This window comes from Monodelphis domestica, chromosome 6 (genome assembly GCF_027887165.1).
Source record: "Monodelphis domestica isolate mMonDom1 chromosome 6, mMonDom1.pri, whole genome shotgun sequence".
In the NCBI taxonomy this organism is placed as follows: Eukaryota; Metazoa; Chordata; class Mammalia; order Didelphimorphia; family Didelphidae; genus Monodelphis; species Monodelphis domestica.
In genome coordinates, this window is record NC_077232.1 from 27,233,294 (window position 1) to 27,250,390 (window position 17,097).

Sequence of the window (17,097 nt, forward strand, 5' to 3'; positions counted from 1 at the left end):
GTAGCAAATTCCTTTATAATGGGAAGTCCTAGAGCAAGGCCCTTCTGCCTCTCCTGAAGCGTTCAGCACTCCCCTGATGGCCAGCACCCAGTTGGAGCCCCTTTCCTGGATGATTAAACTCCCTAAATACAAGGGCTCCCTCCCCCACAGCCCAGAGGCATTCAATAAGTATCTATGGAATAAATGAATCCTCCAAGTTTTCTCTTTTCATAAAGAGCAAATGGGAAGAAGGAAATAACAATTCTTAAATGTCTACTATGTGTCATCACTTTTAACAATATTATCTCATTTGATCCAAACAACAGCCCTGGGAGGTAGATGCTGCTATTTATTATTCTAGTTTTACAGGTAAGGAAACTGAGGCAGACAGAAGTTAAAAAGAATTATCCAGGGTCACATAACTATTAAATATCTGAGGCAGGATTTGAACTTAAGGTCTTCCTCACTCCAATCCCAGGACTCTATTCATACATAGGACAACTTAGCAGCCTCTCATAAAACAATTTTTAAAAAGAAATGTAAGTTTGTCAATTGTATAGAGGCTGAATTGGTGAAGAAGAGGCTAGATGCAGAGAGTATAAAGTTAATAGTTATAAGATTGAGCTTGCCATTTCTCAATGCATTCTTTATGGCTATGTGTCCTTGGGAAAGTGACTTCCCTCCTCTGTGCCTTGGTTTCCTTATCTGCAAAATAAGGGGAGAGCCAGGTGGTAGTATACACCGTGATCCCATTTACCAAGAAGGCTGAGGTCTGACAGATCTCTTGGACCTGAAGCTACTGAGTCAGCCACACATCTCACTAAGACTGGCATCAGTATAGTGATCCCCAGTCAAAAATAGGTCAGGTCAAAGTCTGGCCCCCATACTTCTAGCCTGGGACAGATGGGGACAACCAGATTTTAGAAATGAAAAATTAAAAGGGGGCAGCTAGGTGGCTCAGTGAAGTTAAGAACCAGACCTAGAAATAGGAGGTTTTAGGTTCAAATCTGGCCTCAGACACTTCCTATCTCTGTGACCCTGACCAAGTCACTTAACCCCCATTGCCTAGCCCTTACTGTTTTTCTGCCTAAGGACCAATACTTTGAGGGGCAGCTAGGAGCTTCAGTGGATTGAGAGTCACGCCTAGAGACAGGAGGTCCTAGGTTCAAATCTGACCTCAGACACTTCTAGTTGTGTGACCTTGGGCAAGTCACTTAACTCCATTGCCTAGCCTTTACTACTCTTCTGCCAACACATAATATTGAGTCTAAGATAAAAATAAGGGGTTTTACAAAACTAAAAATTAAATAAAGGAATTCAGCTGACTTACCGCTAAAGTTTCTTCCAGGTTTAATATTTCTGTTCTATGGTCCCTCCCAGCTCTGACATTCTATCTTCTAAAAAAGAGTCTCAGTTCCCTGGAATGCTCTTCCTTCTCATCTCCACCTCTTAGAAGCCCCCAAGTCCCTTCAGGGCTCATTTCAAGTGCCTCTTACCATCAAAAGGTCTCTCCCAATTCCCCCATCATCATGTCCTTGAAATAACTCCCATTTTATATCTTTACCTACACTCATGGGCATTTCCCATTAGAACAAAGGCTCCTCAGAAGGACTCTTCTTCCTTGTAATCCCAATATTTTGAATAGTGCCCGGTATACAGCAAGTGTTTAATAAATATTTATTAAACTGAACTGGGGGATGGTGGGCAGGAAGCAAGAGCAAAAATCCTGGAGTTCTAAACCTAAATGGAGCTCCCAGATCCATCCATGTATGAAGCCATGTCATGAGATAAATCAAGGGCTGAAGAATCCCCGATGGCAATGGATCTGCATTTATGGAGCAAATGAAGAAACCGAGGCCCAGAGTAGTAAAGCACTCGCCCAAGACCCACTAGATCATGCCAGACTTATCAGCCAATAACGGTTTCAAGAGGGGCAAAAGTCCTCCCTCTGACACTTAGAGCTATATGACCCAGGGCAAATCACTTTACCCTTCTTGAGACTCAGTTTCCCCATCTATCATCCTATCACACTTTGACTATCTAGCTCACAAGGGTACTGAGAGAAAGGTATTTTGTTCCAGAGAATATAATGAAAAATGTGAGTTGCTGTGAAACTGGTCTGAAAGAGAGCTTTCATGCTTTCATTCATTCATTTAACAAGTATTTAAGCAACTATTATGTGACAAGCAGAGTCCTAGGGCCTGGGGATCCAGAGACCAAAAAAGGGGGGGAGGGGCATTTAAATACGAGAAACAGATCCCTATAAAAGGGGAGCACAAAAGGGGAGCACAGGTCCAGAGCTTGCATGAAGAAGAGGGGAGAGAGAGGGCAGCTCTTAGAGTCAAAGAAGCCCTACCACTAACACTTCTTAGCTTCAAGGACATCCAGATGACCCAGGAACCTCTCTTGCCCCAAGACAGCTCTCAGAAACTCAAAATTAGACTCAAACTTTGCAAAGCAAGAACAGCCCCAAAGTTTCCTACACAACAACAGCTCAGATCTGCCTCTTTTTGCTATTGTGTTATAAGGCTAAAGTCTGATACATAAAAGACTGCTTTTCTGCCTTAAAGGATACAGAGAAGTATAGCAAAACTTTTCAGAACTGATGCAAAGTGAAGGAAGTTGAAGGAAAGCAATACATAACATTAGAAACAAAAAGAACAACAAAATGAATGCACTGGAATTAAAATGTCAAGAAGAGATGAGAAATGGACTCTCACCCCTTCTTTGCAAAGGTTAGGGAACATTAAATAGACTATCAGACTCAGCTAAGTTGTTGCTTAGTTTGGCTGGACTTTTTTCCTCCCCCTCTTTTTCATTCTTTGCTATGAGTGTGGCTCTTTTAGATAGGGGAAAAGGGAGGGGGGGGGGTAGAATAAATGGAAATTTTCTTATGTACAAACCAAAAGATAGCATAAAAATTATTTCCCTGGGAAGCTGGGTAGCTTAGTGGATTGAGAGCCAGGCCCAGAGAAGGGAAGTCCTAGGTTCAAATCTGGCCTCAAACACTTCCCAGCTGTGTGACCCTGGGTAAGTCACTTATTCCCCATTGCCTAACCCTTACCACTCTTCTGCCTTGGAATCAATACACAGTATTGACTCCAAGATGGAAGGGGAAGGCAAAGTTTAATAAATAAATAAATTAAATTAAATTAAAAATAAAAATTATTTCCCAATTTTAAAATCCAGGAAGGGTAAGTCCTTTCCTCCCAATGGCTCGTTTTTTTTTATCTATAAAATGAAAACAACACAATCCTCTATAAGAGGCCACATGAGGAAAAATTCTCCTAGCACAATGATATCCAATGCTCAAAATGCATAAAGTTGCAGAGATAAATGCTACTATAGAAACGGACGTCAAAAGTAGGCAAGGTCTCTCTCTGCCTCCTGTTTCCAACAATGAAAAGCAAGACTTCTTTATCTTTTGCTTTTTTTAAAGTTTAAGCTTTGGGGCCTAAAATAACTCCTCTCAATCCTCAACAGAATACTAGACATAGTCACAAGGGGAATAAGAATGCCCTGGGACTAACACCTTGAGGATACCACTGAAAGCCCCTTAAACAGGGCGCTGGCCTGACCTTCTGTCCACCCCTTCCTGATTTGTCCCAGGGCTCTTGCAGCACCTTGAGGTTGGACCATCAGGGTAACATCACAGAATTACTGCTTACTCTCTTCTATAGAATGATAGTTAAAGATACAAAGGTCATCTGCTCCAACTTCTTCATTTTCCAGAGAGAGAAACTGAGGCCCAACAGCTCTGTTTCCTTAAACAATGCTCTTTCTAACTTTTGCTTGGGCACATCTTATATTTCAGATAACCTAGAGCTGGAAAGGACCTTAGAGACCAAGGACAATCTGTGCCACCCCAACTCTGGCTGTAATGACCCTACCCATGCATGCCTTCCTTATGGGAGTCCCAGTGGCTCCAGATCCAAACCACTTGGGGAAATAAAAGAATGAGGCTTTGAGCTGAGACTGTTTTCTGTTACGTTGCCATCCTTCCCCTCTCTGGAGAGGTGACCCCCTCCTCTGGGCTTGTTCAACACACCAGTATTTAATGAGCATCTTTTATAAGCAAGACCAAGGTGAGGGAGACAAAGGAAAAACAAAACATGAAACAGATGCTTCTTTCCAGCAAGGAGCTCACAACTATTTGTTCAAGTATGGGCTTAACTAGAGGGTATCTGAGAAGGCAGAGCAAAGAATTAAAGGACTTGGATTCAAATCCCATCTCTGTCACTACCATAGTGACCTTAAGTAGGCTATTTAACCTCCAGGACCTCAGTTTCCTCCATTTCCTCATCTGTAAAATGAGGAAGATGGGAAGTGATAGCTGATCTAGTCAAGGGACTATAAGAGTCAATAGTGAATACTTATGAAGCTCCTACTAGGTGCTAATGCTGGGGTTAAAAGGCTAAAGGTAGTCCCTGTCCTTAAGAAGCACCCAGGTTAATGAGGGACACAGCATGCAAACAACTATGTACAAAGGAGCTAGATCAAAGGTGAATTGGAAAACACCAGCAGAGGGAAGGCACTTAGCAATAAGAGGACTTGGGAAAGGCTCTAAAATCCCAGACCTAGAGCTGAAAATGACCTGCCTGATACCATGGAATCCTACCCCTTCATTTTCTAGATGAGGAAACTGAATTCTCAAAGGGTAACATGACTTATCCAAGGTCACGTGGTAAGCAAGTAGCAGAGGCAGGATTTAAAGCCATCCTTCTGGTCCCACATCCTGGGCTCTCTCTACCCTTCACATCAATATCTCAGTCTAGGCACAGGAGTTTTTAACCAAGGATCCATGGAGAGTTTTCAGAAGACCCATGAATTTGGACAGGAGAAAAATATAGCTTTACTTTCACTAACCTCTAACTGAAACTTAGCAAATCCTTCCATTGTTTAAAAATACAATTACATTTTTCCTTATTATCTTGTTGGAGTACAAACCTAGCAGTGGTATGACTGGATCAAAGGGCAAGCAGTCTTTTAAAGCCCTTTGGGTATAATTCCAAATTGCCTTCCAGAATGGTTGGATCAATTCACAGCTCCACCAGCAATGTACCAGTGTCCCAATTTTGCTGCAACCCCTCCAATATTTATTATTTTCCTTTACTGTTATATTAACCAATCTTCTGGGTATAAAGGGGTACCTCCGAGTTATTTGATTTGCATTTCTATAATTCTGAGAGATTTAGAACACTTTTTCATGTGCTTATTGATAGTTTTTATTTCTTTATCTGAAAATTGCCTATTTGTGTCCCTTGCCCTTTTATCAGTGGGGGAATGGCTTCATTTTTTGTTGTACAATTGACTTAGCTCCTTATAAACTTGAGAACAAAAATATTTATAGACACACTTTGTAGTGGTAAAAAAAAATTGGAAAATGAGGGGGTATCCACCAATTGTGAAATGGCTGAATAAATTGCGGTATATATTGGAGATGGAATACTATTGTGCTCAAAGGAATAATGAACTGAAGGGATTCCATGTGAACTGGAACGACCTCCAGGAATTGATGCATAGTGAGAGGAGCAGAACCAGGAGAACATTGTATACAGAGACAGATACACTGTGGCACAATCAAATGTAACGGACTTCTCTACTAGCAGCAATGCAATGATCCAAGACAATTCTGAGGGACTTATGAGAAAGAACACTATCCACATCCAGAGGAAGAACTGTGGGAGCAGAAACATAGAAGAAAAACAACTGCTAGATCACATGGGTCCATGGGGATATGATTGGGGATTCGGACTTTAAATGATCCCTCGATTGCAAATAGTAATAACATGGATATAGGTCTTGAACAATGATACATGTATAACCCAATGGAATTGTTCGTTGGCTCTGGGAGAGGAGAGGGAAGAGGGGAGAGAAAGAACATGAATCATGTAACCATGGAAAAATATTCTAAATTAATTACTTTTTAAAAATAAAATACGAGTGTAAGGAGGCCACAGACTCCACCAGCCAGCTAAAGGGGTCCCTGACCCATACAGACAAAGTCCTTAAGGCCTGGATTTGAGGGCAGGAAGTCCTGCAAGGCAAAGACTTAAGTTTCCAAACCCCCTCTGGACAGCCTGCCATGGTGCTCAATATTGACAGTGAGGATTACTGCTATGACTAATGAAAATAAAATATTGTTTTCCTCCTCTCAGAAACAGCAGCAGGGCACACAGTTTCCCTCTAGAAGGGAGGAGGAAAAGGAACTGAAAATGATTTGCATTGTCAAAATTAGCCTTTTTGTGGGAACCCATTGGGTTTAGCTCTGAGAATTTCTTCTTTTCTAATTAACTCTCACTTGCCCCCCTTCAAGCACCCCCAAGCAGCCAGTCCCAGAAATTTACATGGCATGGAAATTCTTTGACAATGGGAAGGGTGGAGCTTTTGCTAATGAGGAAGTGCATTACAGATTTCCTATTTCAGCAGTTTGGGTCCAGAGCAGAAATAGAGGGGCAAAAAAAGAGTGATGTGTAGACATTTGGATACTGGCCATGCTCAGGGTAGAGAAAAAGGGTCCCAAGCTCAGCTGCTCAGAAGCCAAGGTTTAAGTTAGGAACCCTCTCTGATCCCTTCCTTCTCATGTCTTAACTATATGTTGGAAAAAAAGAATAAATCTGTTGTAAAACTCTAGCACACATACCAGATATTGGAGGGGGGGAAGGAGGAGGTGGAGAGGGGGATGCTTTACTGAGGTTCCAAAGGCCTGGGTTCAAAGCTTAACTCTGTTGCTTAATAGTTGAACAACCTGGGGCAAGTCCCTGATCAGCCCCACACTCTCCCCTTACTACCTGAGTGACCTTGGGCAACTCAGGCCCCCAGTTCTGGATCTCAGTTTCTTCCTCTATAAAATGGGGGAGAGAGGTTAGGAGGGAATAGATGCTAGAGTCTAAGGGTCTTTCTGGCACAGGAGGTCTATGGTTTATAATAATGACTTCCATTACTATGCTCAAAGGGCGCTAAAAGACTGTCTGCCCTTTGATCCAGCTAGGTTTATATCCCAAAGAGATCATAAGGAAAACGACTTGTATGAAAATATTTATAGCTGCACTGTTTGTGGTGGCAAAAAAATGGAAAATAAAAGGATGCCCTTCGATTGGGGAATGGCTGAACAGATTGTGGTATCTGTTGGTGATGGAATACTATTGTACTCAAAGGAATAATGAACTGGAGGGATTCCATGTGAACTGGAAGGACCTCCAGGAAGTGATGCAGAGTGAGAGGAGCAGAACCAGGAGAACATTGTACACAGAAAGTGAAACACTGTGGCACAATCAAATGTGATGGACTTCACTACTAGCAGCAATGCAATGATCCAGGGTGATTCTGAGGGATTTATGAGAAAGAACACTATCCACATCCAGAGGAAGAACTGTGGGAGTAGAAACACAGAAGAAAAACAACTGCTTGATCACATGGATCTATGTGATGGGGGATATGATTGGGAATGTAGACTCAATGATCACCCTAGTGCAAATATCAATAATATGGAAATAGGCCTTGATCAATGACACATGTAAAACCCAATGGAATTGTGTGTTGCTATGGGAGGGGGTGGGAGGAGGGGAGGGAAAGAATATGAATCATGGAACCATGGAAAAATATTCTAAATTGACTAATTAAATAAACTTAAAATAAAGTAAAAAATTACAATGAAACTTAAAAAATAATAATGACTTCCATTTACAAAGCCACCATATCCAAGGACCATCTCAGGTCACTTTACAGTCTCTTGATTCTTCTCACTCTAAAACTCACCGAATAGTCACAGCATCACAAAACTTCAGAGCTGGAAGGGGCCTGAAGGGCTAGCTAAGCCAATCCTCAAGTCAACTAAATGGGAGGAGACAGAGAGCTGCCTTCCCAATGAAGTCTGGAGCTTAAGTCCTCCCTCCAACACCTAATACCTTGGAGTTAGGGTTAGACACACATACTGTGGGATCCTGGGAAAGTTGTTTCATTTCTCTATGCCCCAAGCACTGCTCTAAGGCTATAAGCTGTGGTGCAGGGAAAATGGGGAAAGGGCAGGAATGAGATCAAATGAATATTTATTAATCACTGAGTGTGTATATAACCTGAGGACTATGAAGATGCCCAAGCCTCATCACCTCCGAGCTCTTGTGGTTCAGTTATTTCAGTCCTGTCTGACTTTTCTTATGACCCCATCTGGGTTTTCTTGGCAGAGATCCTGGACTGGTTGGCCATTTCCTTCTCTAGCTCATCTGACAGATGAGGAAACTGAGGCAAACAGTTAAATGACTTACTCAGGGCCACACAGCTAGTAAGTGTCTGAGGCCAGATTTGAACTCGGGAAGATAAGTCTTCCTGACTCCGGGCCTGGCACTTCATCCACTGTGCCACTTGGCTGCCATCTCTGAGTTATAATACAATAGTAAAAATTAAGTGCCCATTAAGTGGACAGGCAGAAGCAGTAAAGCTTAGTGGGGTAATATGATGCCTTTGAGGCAGGAATTCAATTCAACAAGACATTATTAAATGACTACTGTGTAAGCAGCCATTATGCTAGACAAGGAGGACACATTGACAAAAATGGCATGATCCCTGGCCTTCACAGGGATCAAATTCTATTGGAAAACATAGCCAAGGAAATGCAAAATTAATGCAAACTTTGGGGCCTGTGGAAGAAAAGTGTTAGGAGATCAGACCCCAGATTTAGAGCTGGGAGATCAGTTCAATCCCTCTCTTTACAGTGAACGCACACTGTAGGCTGAGTTTGCATAGGTGTCACAGATGGGATTTGAACCCAAGACTCAAGATAGTGTTTTTTCCATAGTACCAAGACGTGGACTCAAGTCTTGCCTCTGACCCACACTACAAGTCCTAATACCATGGGCAAGTTATCTAAACTCTAAACTCTTTCTAAGCCAGTTGCCAGTTTTCAAGCTTACAAACCCAAATCTTACGAGCAAATTGCCAACCTTCATGGTAGAAAGAATTTCCATACTGGGAGGTCCTTCTTACAATGAAGGCTCACTTCTGAACAAAAACTATTATTCCACAGTCCTGGGCTACAAAGATTGTGGGGAGGAAGGGGAGCACCACTTGCTGCCCTCAAGTTTATACTGTACAAGAAATAGCAATAGCTCACACTTGATGTAGGAGTTTGTAAAATGCATCATCACATTTGATTATCACAAGAGATATTCTATTAAGTCTTACTTCTCTTCTCATAAGAAAATGTCACCACCCTGCAGCTCCTCAGCAGTCAATAGGAGGCAATCCAGCAAAGGGAGCCCTTGACAAGAATCATCAAAAATAATACAGATGGGGGGGCAGCTGGGTGGCTCAGTGGATTGAGAACCAGGCCTAGAGACGGGAGGTCCTAGGTTCAAATCTGGCCTCAGCCACTTCCTAGCTGTGTGACCCTGGGCAAGTCACTTGACCCCCATTGCCTAGCCCTTACCACTCTTCTGCCTTGGAGCCAATACACAGTATTGACTCCCAAGACGGACGGTAAGGGTTTAAAAATAATAATAATAATACGGATGGGGCAGGTAGGTGGCACAGTGGGCAGAAAGCCAGAGCTGGGGTCAGGAGGCCCTAGGTTCAAATCTGACCCCGACACTTCCCTCACTTTACCTTGTTTGCTGCTTTGACTTTCGCTTTTAGAGTCGTCATGAAGACAGAAAGTAAAGGTGTAAAAATAATAATAGAAATCCTGATGATTTCAGATCTAAAGTCACTTAGCAAAATCCTGGGCTGAATTCCCTCCCCCCAAAAAAAGCCCCATATCCAGGAGCTAAGCAGCCTCCCCAGCCCAAACTGACCAATGTGACTCACTGTGGAGCCAGGGTTCTCCATCAGCACGAGCAATGGAGTATTTGGGCTATCGTCTGTGTTGCAGGGAGACCCGCTAACCCTTGGGAAGGCAGCTGAAACTCACATCCTAACCATAAACCAATTTTCGATGTTTTCTTAAACTATCTGCAACCAAAACAAAGCCCTTTGGCTTTTCTCCCCCTCGATCTGAAAAAAAAAAATCTCATTTTTTTAATGGAAATTTAACCAGCAGTTTCAGAGAGCTCAGTCAAAACATTTCTAATCTTCTGGATGGCCAAGGTAATTGGGTTTAGGAATTAGCCCATGCTAGATTCGTGATAAATACAAGCCAGCATTATGCTCACCCAGGAAACAGGCAAGCAAAGAAAAGATGCAGGATGAGACAAAGGAGAGGGAGAAATCAACTTGTGCTCATCCTGCCTCTTTTTACCCTTTTAGCCCGTCCTGGGCGCGAGAGTGCTCAACACATAATATGAAATTATGAATTGTTTGATGTATATTATCTATCATGTAAATATTAAATATAAATAACCAAAACTACCTACTATGCACTAGGTGCATGGAGAAATGGGGAGGATCAAAGGGGAAGCTTACAATTATCTATAACAAGTGGAAATCACCAAGGATGAGAAGAAATGGGGCGATGGGGAGGAGAGAAGAGCATAAAATGGCATGGAAACTTAGAATCAGAAAATCCTGGGGCTACTACTTACAACTGAATGACCTTAGGTAAGTCACTTTCCCTGGCAAGGCCTTTTTTCTTATCTGTAAAATGAGGGACTGCACTACATGGTATTTCGGGTCCCTTACGGTTCTAATGACATGCTCTTATGATCTGTAAGACAGAGAGGCTGGACAGTGTAGTCCAAAGGAAAGGATTCCTTGAACCCAAGCTCAAATTCCAGCTGCCATTTTTGTCCTGGATGGCCTCTCTCTGGGCCTTAAGTTTCCCCTGCTGCAACCCTACAAAACTGAACTGGGTCTCTAAGGTCAGGGCCATCTCTGCAATTCTAAGAAACGCAAAGAGAACAAAGTAGAACTAGGAGAACATTAGCCACAGCCATGTCAATAATGTAGAAATAATAAGAGACAACAATGGCAGGGTAGCGAGGTGGCACAGTGAAGAGAGAACCAGACCAGGAGTTGAGAGGACCTGGGTTCAAATCTAGAGTCAGACACACCCTAGCTGTGTGACCCTGGACAAGTCACTTAACCCCATTTGCCTAACCCTTGTGTTCTGTCTTCTAGTTGTTACTTAGAAAGTAAGGATTTAGAAAAAGAAAAACATTAAGAAGTAACATGGCATTATGGAGGAGAGTCAGAACCAGGAAGACATGAGTTCAAATTCTACCTCCGAAACATATTGTTTATGTGGCCTTAGACAAGTCATCTGACTTCTTTGGGCTCTGAGCAACTTTCTAATACTATAAATTACAGAGAACAAACTGGTCTACACTGGTAGAAAGCTCTTCCTCACCTGGGAACCCACACCAGTAAAATCACAGGTTCCTGTCCCTATTTCTAAAAATAATAATAATAATAATATTTACACAGAATTATAAGACCTTCCAGGAGTTACAAAGCAAAGTATTAAAAAATTCTCATAGATCCCTTTATATTTCATTGTATTTTTTTGAGTATAAAATTGATTAAGCCCAAAATAAGCCAAGGAAGAAGACGCACTCAGCTTGGTAGAAGGGAGTTTCCCAAGTTTCCCAGTTTCCAGTCTCTGAGATGGGGAGGAGGGGGGGAAGATGTCTGGCCCTGCTAAATTTTCTCAAAGGTTGGGAAGGGAGGGAGGAAGGGAAAAAAAAGGAAGCTTTGACACGTAGCGGAAGGCCTTACATATGAAACCAAAGAAAGGGGACAAAAATTGTTCAGTGAATGGGTGGAGTCTGAGCCATCCTAACCAGAAAAGGCCCCATGTTGGAATTATCTCTGACCATCTTTCCTGCCTCCCAGAAGGAAAATGAGATGCTAGGTTTTCACATGGCTTTTCTGGGCCTACTGCACGATGACCCCACTGCCCTCTGCCCACTGGGCAAACATAACCATGCCCACCCCAGGAAATCACACCAGTTACAGCCAGCATTCAACAGCCACTGAAATGCCAGTGTTCAAAGTCTGAGGGTCCAAAACAGATGAATCCTGGAGGATAGTCGAGGATTTTTCTGGGTACCATAGGTAGCCCTCTTTCCTTCATTTCAATTTCATCCCAATTATTCAATTTATAAAAATAATCTGTGAAAAATTTCAGGAACATATCTAGTATATGAACCAAAGTTCAACACAGTGCTTGGCACATAGGAGGTACATAAAAAATAATAACTGAAGGGGCAGCTAGGTAGCACAATGGATAGAGCACCAGGCCTGGAATTTGGAGCACTTGGGTTCAAAACTGGCCTCAAACCCTTCCTAGCTGTGTGGTCCTGGGAGAGTCACTTAACTTGTTTGCCTCAGTTTCTTCATCTGTAAAATGAATTGGAGAAGGAAAGGGCAAACCACTCTGGTATCTCTGCCAAGGAAATCCCAAACAAGGTCATAAAGAGTCTGAAACTATGGAACAACCATAAAGCAGGGCTGGTAACAGAGCTACTTCATAGAATTGTCTTGAAGATCAGATGAAATCATATATGCAAAACACTTAGAAATGTGGTGTAACTATCAATTCTGATCATCATAAGTATTTCTGGGCCTCAGTTTCTTCAGATGTAAATTGAGTCTTGAACTGATCAACGAGGCCCCTTCCAAGTCTAGGATGGTATGGAGAACTAGAAAAAAAGGCAATATCTGCACATCAGATGGCAATAATATGTGATGTCAGATAAGAAAGAATAGAGCGAGAAAAGTTTACCCAAGAGACTGAACTCACTGAATCAAAACAGAGAGTGGCAATCTGGGCAGCTGCGGTGGAAAAATCTGTAAGGGGGGCCTCTATCTTGCTTCTCCCCCAGAGTTTGGCCTCTCCTAGGGGCTTAATCATTGTTCACTGAAATGAGATGGATTCCTTCCTTCTCTCCAGACTCTTCTCCCCTAAAGTTAAACCCCTGAGATGCAGATCAGCCAGCCAGCCAAGTCCCATACATGACAATGGCTCCTCGAAATTGAATGGCGAACTGCCACCTTGCTGTGGTCCTTCAGACATTTTTTTCAATCAAGTCTGACTCTTTGGGACCTCATTTAGGGTTTTCTTGGCAAAGATATTGGAGTGGTTTTTCCATTTCCTCCTCCAACTCATTTTCCATATGAGGAAATTGAGGAAAACAGGGTTAAAGGACTTGCCCACGGTCATATGGTTAGTATGTGAAGCCAGATTTGAACTCAGGAAGATGAATTTTCCTGACTCCAGTCTCAGCACTCTATACAATGCACCATCTAGTGCCCTGAAGGGCCACCTAGACTATCTCAATTCAATAAGCCCCCCATTCCATTCCAGGTACCAGGGATACAAGAAAATTCAGAGTTTGCATTCTGTGGAGGGGATCATAGCATCATCATGTAGCATTCCCATTGGTTTCACTCTCCCGGCTCTCCTGCAGCAAATTGGGTGGCTGACTATTCTCCACCGTTCTAAAAGGAGAACACTTCAGGATGGAGTTTCTACTATTGAAACTCACAAGCCCCCATCCATGGTGCTCCTGCCTATCAATCAGCTGACAAACAAGTATAATTGGATTCTAGATTAGAGCTAGAAGAAACTTTAGAGCCAATCCTTTCATTTTCCAGATGAATTAGCTCAAGAGCAGGGAGTATAAGTGACTTGCCCCAAGTCACAAAGGTGGCAAACCAGGATTCAAACTTATGACTCCACTTGTACAGTTTTCTTCCCTATATACCTATATAAAATTAAATACAAAATGTATATAAGTCACTTCCAGAGAGCTCTTAATGGGTTCTTAGTAAATGAATAGTGAAGAGAATTGAACTTTACTTGGTAGTAATGTTGAATGGAGGGCGGACACTAATTTAATAACCAAAAGCAAAGTGATGGATGAGAAAGAGCCCTGGAATGAGGGAGCGAGCTGGCTTCCGGTGTGACCCAGTCATTTCCAGGAGAAGGGCACCAGCAACTGGAGTCACCCCATTTGAAGGCTAAAGAGGAACACGAACTAAGCTTTGAAAGAAGCAGTGAGAAGGGGATGCATTCCAGGCGTACAAGGGACAGCAGCCCGGGCAAAGACACAATGGCACAGAATAACCAATGCTCCAGTTTGGCTGGACCACAGATGGCAAGCTGGTCAGTAATGTGAATTAAGTCTGAAAAGATAAACCCGAGGGAGACTTTGAAGGGTTTGTCCTTTGTCCTAGAGGCAACAGATAGCCATGGGGGCTTCTTTGAATAAGGTGGGGCAGACTGCTCTTTAGTAACAGCAATTTGACAGCTTGGTGGAGGATTCAATTAAAGACAACGGGCAATGATGAGGGAGGAGCATGTGAGGAGAACTGGCAGAGCCTGGCCCCTCTCGGAGCTTCTGTCCCTGGAAAAGCCTGCATTTTGGGATTTACAAGGTGTCCCCAAAACTAAGAGTGTTCTAGGCCAATCAGTAGCTCACTACTAGAACCTTGAGAAGTATGCTTGGTCTCCCTGCAAACTATAAGACAGCACCAACTTCTAGTGGTTAGAAAGATCTCATCCTCATTTCCAAAAAGCTTCAGTTATCAATACCTGTTTTTTTAGCTCCAGTTAAATATATCACATGATTTTGGTTTCCTTTCTCTCTGCCTCAGTTCCCCATCTGCACAATGCACCCACCCCCCACCATGAATCTCTTGCTGTGAAAGAGTATTCAGTTTTGCAAAGTTCTAGGCATGAACCTGACCCTATGAGCAGTTTGGAAATGGGGAAACAGGTAAAGCAGCAAGCTGGGGACACTAGTTATTTCCACATCTGACTCTTATAGTAGCAGTTCCCAAAGGAACCTTAGATATTGCCTCATCCTCCTCCTCCAAATGAGGAAACACAAGAACAGAGGAGCACAGACACTGGTTCAAAGTCTCCCCCAGAAAGCCAGGACCAGAAGTTATCTTGCAACCTTATCCCAAGGCTCTTTCCACTACCTTCAAATCCCTTTTGCTTAATAAATTAATCCCCCCATCCAAAACCACCACCAAGTCAGTTCAATTCGCTACCAGTTAGAAGAGCCCACTGTGGCCAGACTACTGTTTGCTAGGCAGTGGGGGAAAGTTGAAGACAAGTTTTGATAAGCCTGGGCTTACCCAGCCCTCAGAATTGACAATCTGAGAGGATGTCACACAGATACTGAATTTTGGAGTTCTCCTCAAGGTCTAATGAAGACATGGGGAAAGCCACAATTTATCATGGACGATAAATGCATTTAGAAACGGTTATGAATGAACTCGGTGTGAAGACATCATTCTCGCCCTACAGCTACTCTTTTTTCCAAGGCTGGGAACGTCTCAGATCCCGGGCTCACAAGGAGCTAGCCACTGAGAACCGTTCTGTCCTAAGAGGGTCAGCTGATTTGTTTTTAAAGGCTCCATTCCTTCCAAACCTTCTCGCTTCCTTCTGCGGGAAAAGACTTTATTTAACACAGTCGAAAAGGCCGTCCTGCCTCGGGGGAAGGCCGGCCAGAGTGTGTATGGGGAAGGGAGAGAGGGGATAGTTCCTCGTGAATTTCACTGCCCTGGCTTCCTGGGGGGACGCAACCCCAGGACTGTCATGGGAAGCGGGGAGAGGGAGAGAGAGAGAGGGAGAGAGAGAGAGGGAGAGAGAGAGAGGGAGGAGGGAGGGAGAGGGAGAGATAGACAGACAAGAAAGAGACAGACAAGAGAGAGACAGACAGAGACAGAGAGACTCCATCACCAGCCAGATGTGATCAGTTTCAGAAAAATGACTGATTAAAAAAAATAATAATACTCCAAGGCGCTCCCCCCAAATGAATGGCCTTTACAATAAAAACCCGAGGGTGCCAGTCTGAGCCCAACTCCTGGCCCAGCTGTCCCCGCGACCACCACCAGCCCAAGCCCCAATCCCGAGAGCCCACGTCAGCTCACCTATCACCCCCAGCAGGAGGATGCCGCCCCCAGCCCCAGTTGCCTCCCTCCTTTGCTCTGCCCTCCCCCACCCCTCAAGGGGCCCGCGCAGGTGGGGAGCCCACTCTGCTCAGGCTCTCGACTCAAGCAGGAGGACGCGGTGGCGGAGCCCGGGAGGCAGCCACCGGGCAGCCCCAGATCAGGCGAAGAAGCCCCAGAGCCCCGCGCGGCCCGGGCCTGGGCGCCACTGGAATGCCGCAGGTGGGGCTCGGGAGCAGGTGCAGGTGGGACCCGCCTCCAGAAGGGGAGTCAGGGGTGGGGACGCCGGAGCTTGCTTCCACTCGCTCCCTCACTCCTCTCCTTCCGTCTCAGCCCCCTCCCCTCCCCAACCCTCGGCCCTTGGCCCCCGGCTCACCTGGCTGAAGCGGAGCAATAGCAGCCCCAGGCGCAGCAGGAGACAGAGCGGAGGCTTCGCCCCCGCCCCCCCGGGCTTCGGGCTCCGAGCGTCCCTGAACGTGCCCGGGAGCAGCGCGGCTCTCTGGGGCCCCAGAGCAGCAGCTTCTGCAGCAGCCTCGGCGCCGGGGACAGCAGCTGGAGCCGGTGGCCGGGGCCGAGGCCGCCGCCGCCGCCGCCGCCTCCAGCTCCTCCGCCTCCTCTCCGCTCCGCCCGCCCCGGGCTTCCCCGGGGACATGGCAGCGGCGGCCACCACCAGGCTGAGTCTCGAACGGGCGGGAGCAGCCCCGAGTCCCTCGGTGAAGAAGGCGGCGGGGGTGGCGGCGGCCAGGAGGGCTTCCACGGGGCGGAGCAAGCGGCGCCCACCCCCCCGAGCTGCAGAGGCGCGGCGGCGGCGGGGGCGGGGGCGTCCAGGCTAGGGCGGCTCGGGCGGCTCGGGCTCCCGCTGCCTACTCCACGCGTCCTGCGGCTTGGGCTCCGGTGCTCGGGCTCGGGCTCGGGCTCCGGCGGCTCCCGCTGCTCGGGCTCCCTGCAGCCGCCACCTCCGGGAGAAGCCAGCCCCCTCCCTTCCCCCCTCCCCCTCTGAATATTCATCGCTTCCTCCCTCCCTCAGTCCGTCCCTCCCCCTCCCTCCCAGGGCTGGGCTCGCGCGCCGGCCTCCCCTCCCCTCTCCTCCCCTCGGGGAGGGGGACCTTCTCAGTCCCAGTCTGCTGCTGCCGCCGCCGCTGCTAAGGCTTCAGCCCCCGCCCCCACGGCCGCCGGGGGTGGGGGGCAGCCGCTGGCCAGTCCGCCAGCCTCTGTCCCCTTTACTTTCCTCCCCTTCCCTTGTTCTGGGGGGAGGAAGCGCCCCCCTTCTCCTACTCCCACCCC

At 45.6% G+C, this 17,097-nt stretch overlaps 1 protein-coding gene across 1 annotated transcript in view; it reads right to left on the bottom strand.

Annotated features, from left to right (window-relative positions):
* The window catches only part of PTPRJ (protein tyrosine phosphatase receptor type J), a 160,847-nt gene extending 144,053 nt beyond the window's left edge, over window positions 1-16,794 (bottom strand). Inside the window, exon 1 of the mRNA XM_056803779.1 lies at window positions 16,190-16,794. Within this exon, the coding sequence (XP_056659757.1) occupies window positions 16,190-16,465 (276 nt within the window). The 5' untranslated portion in view covers window positions 16,466-16,794. The remainder of the gene's footprint in view (window positions 1-16,189) is intronic.
* Between the last annotated feature and the right edge of the window lie 303 nt (window positions 16,795-17,097).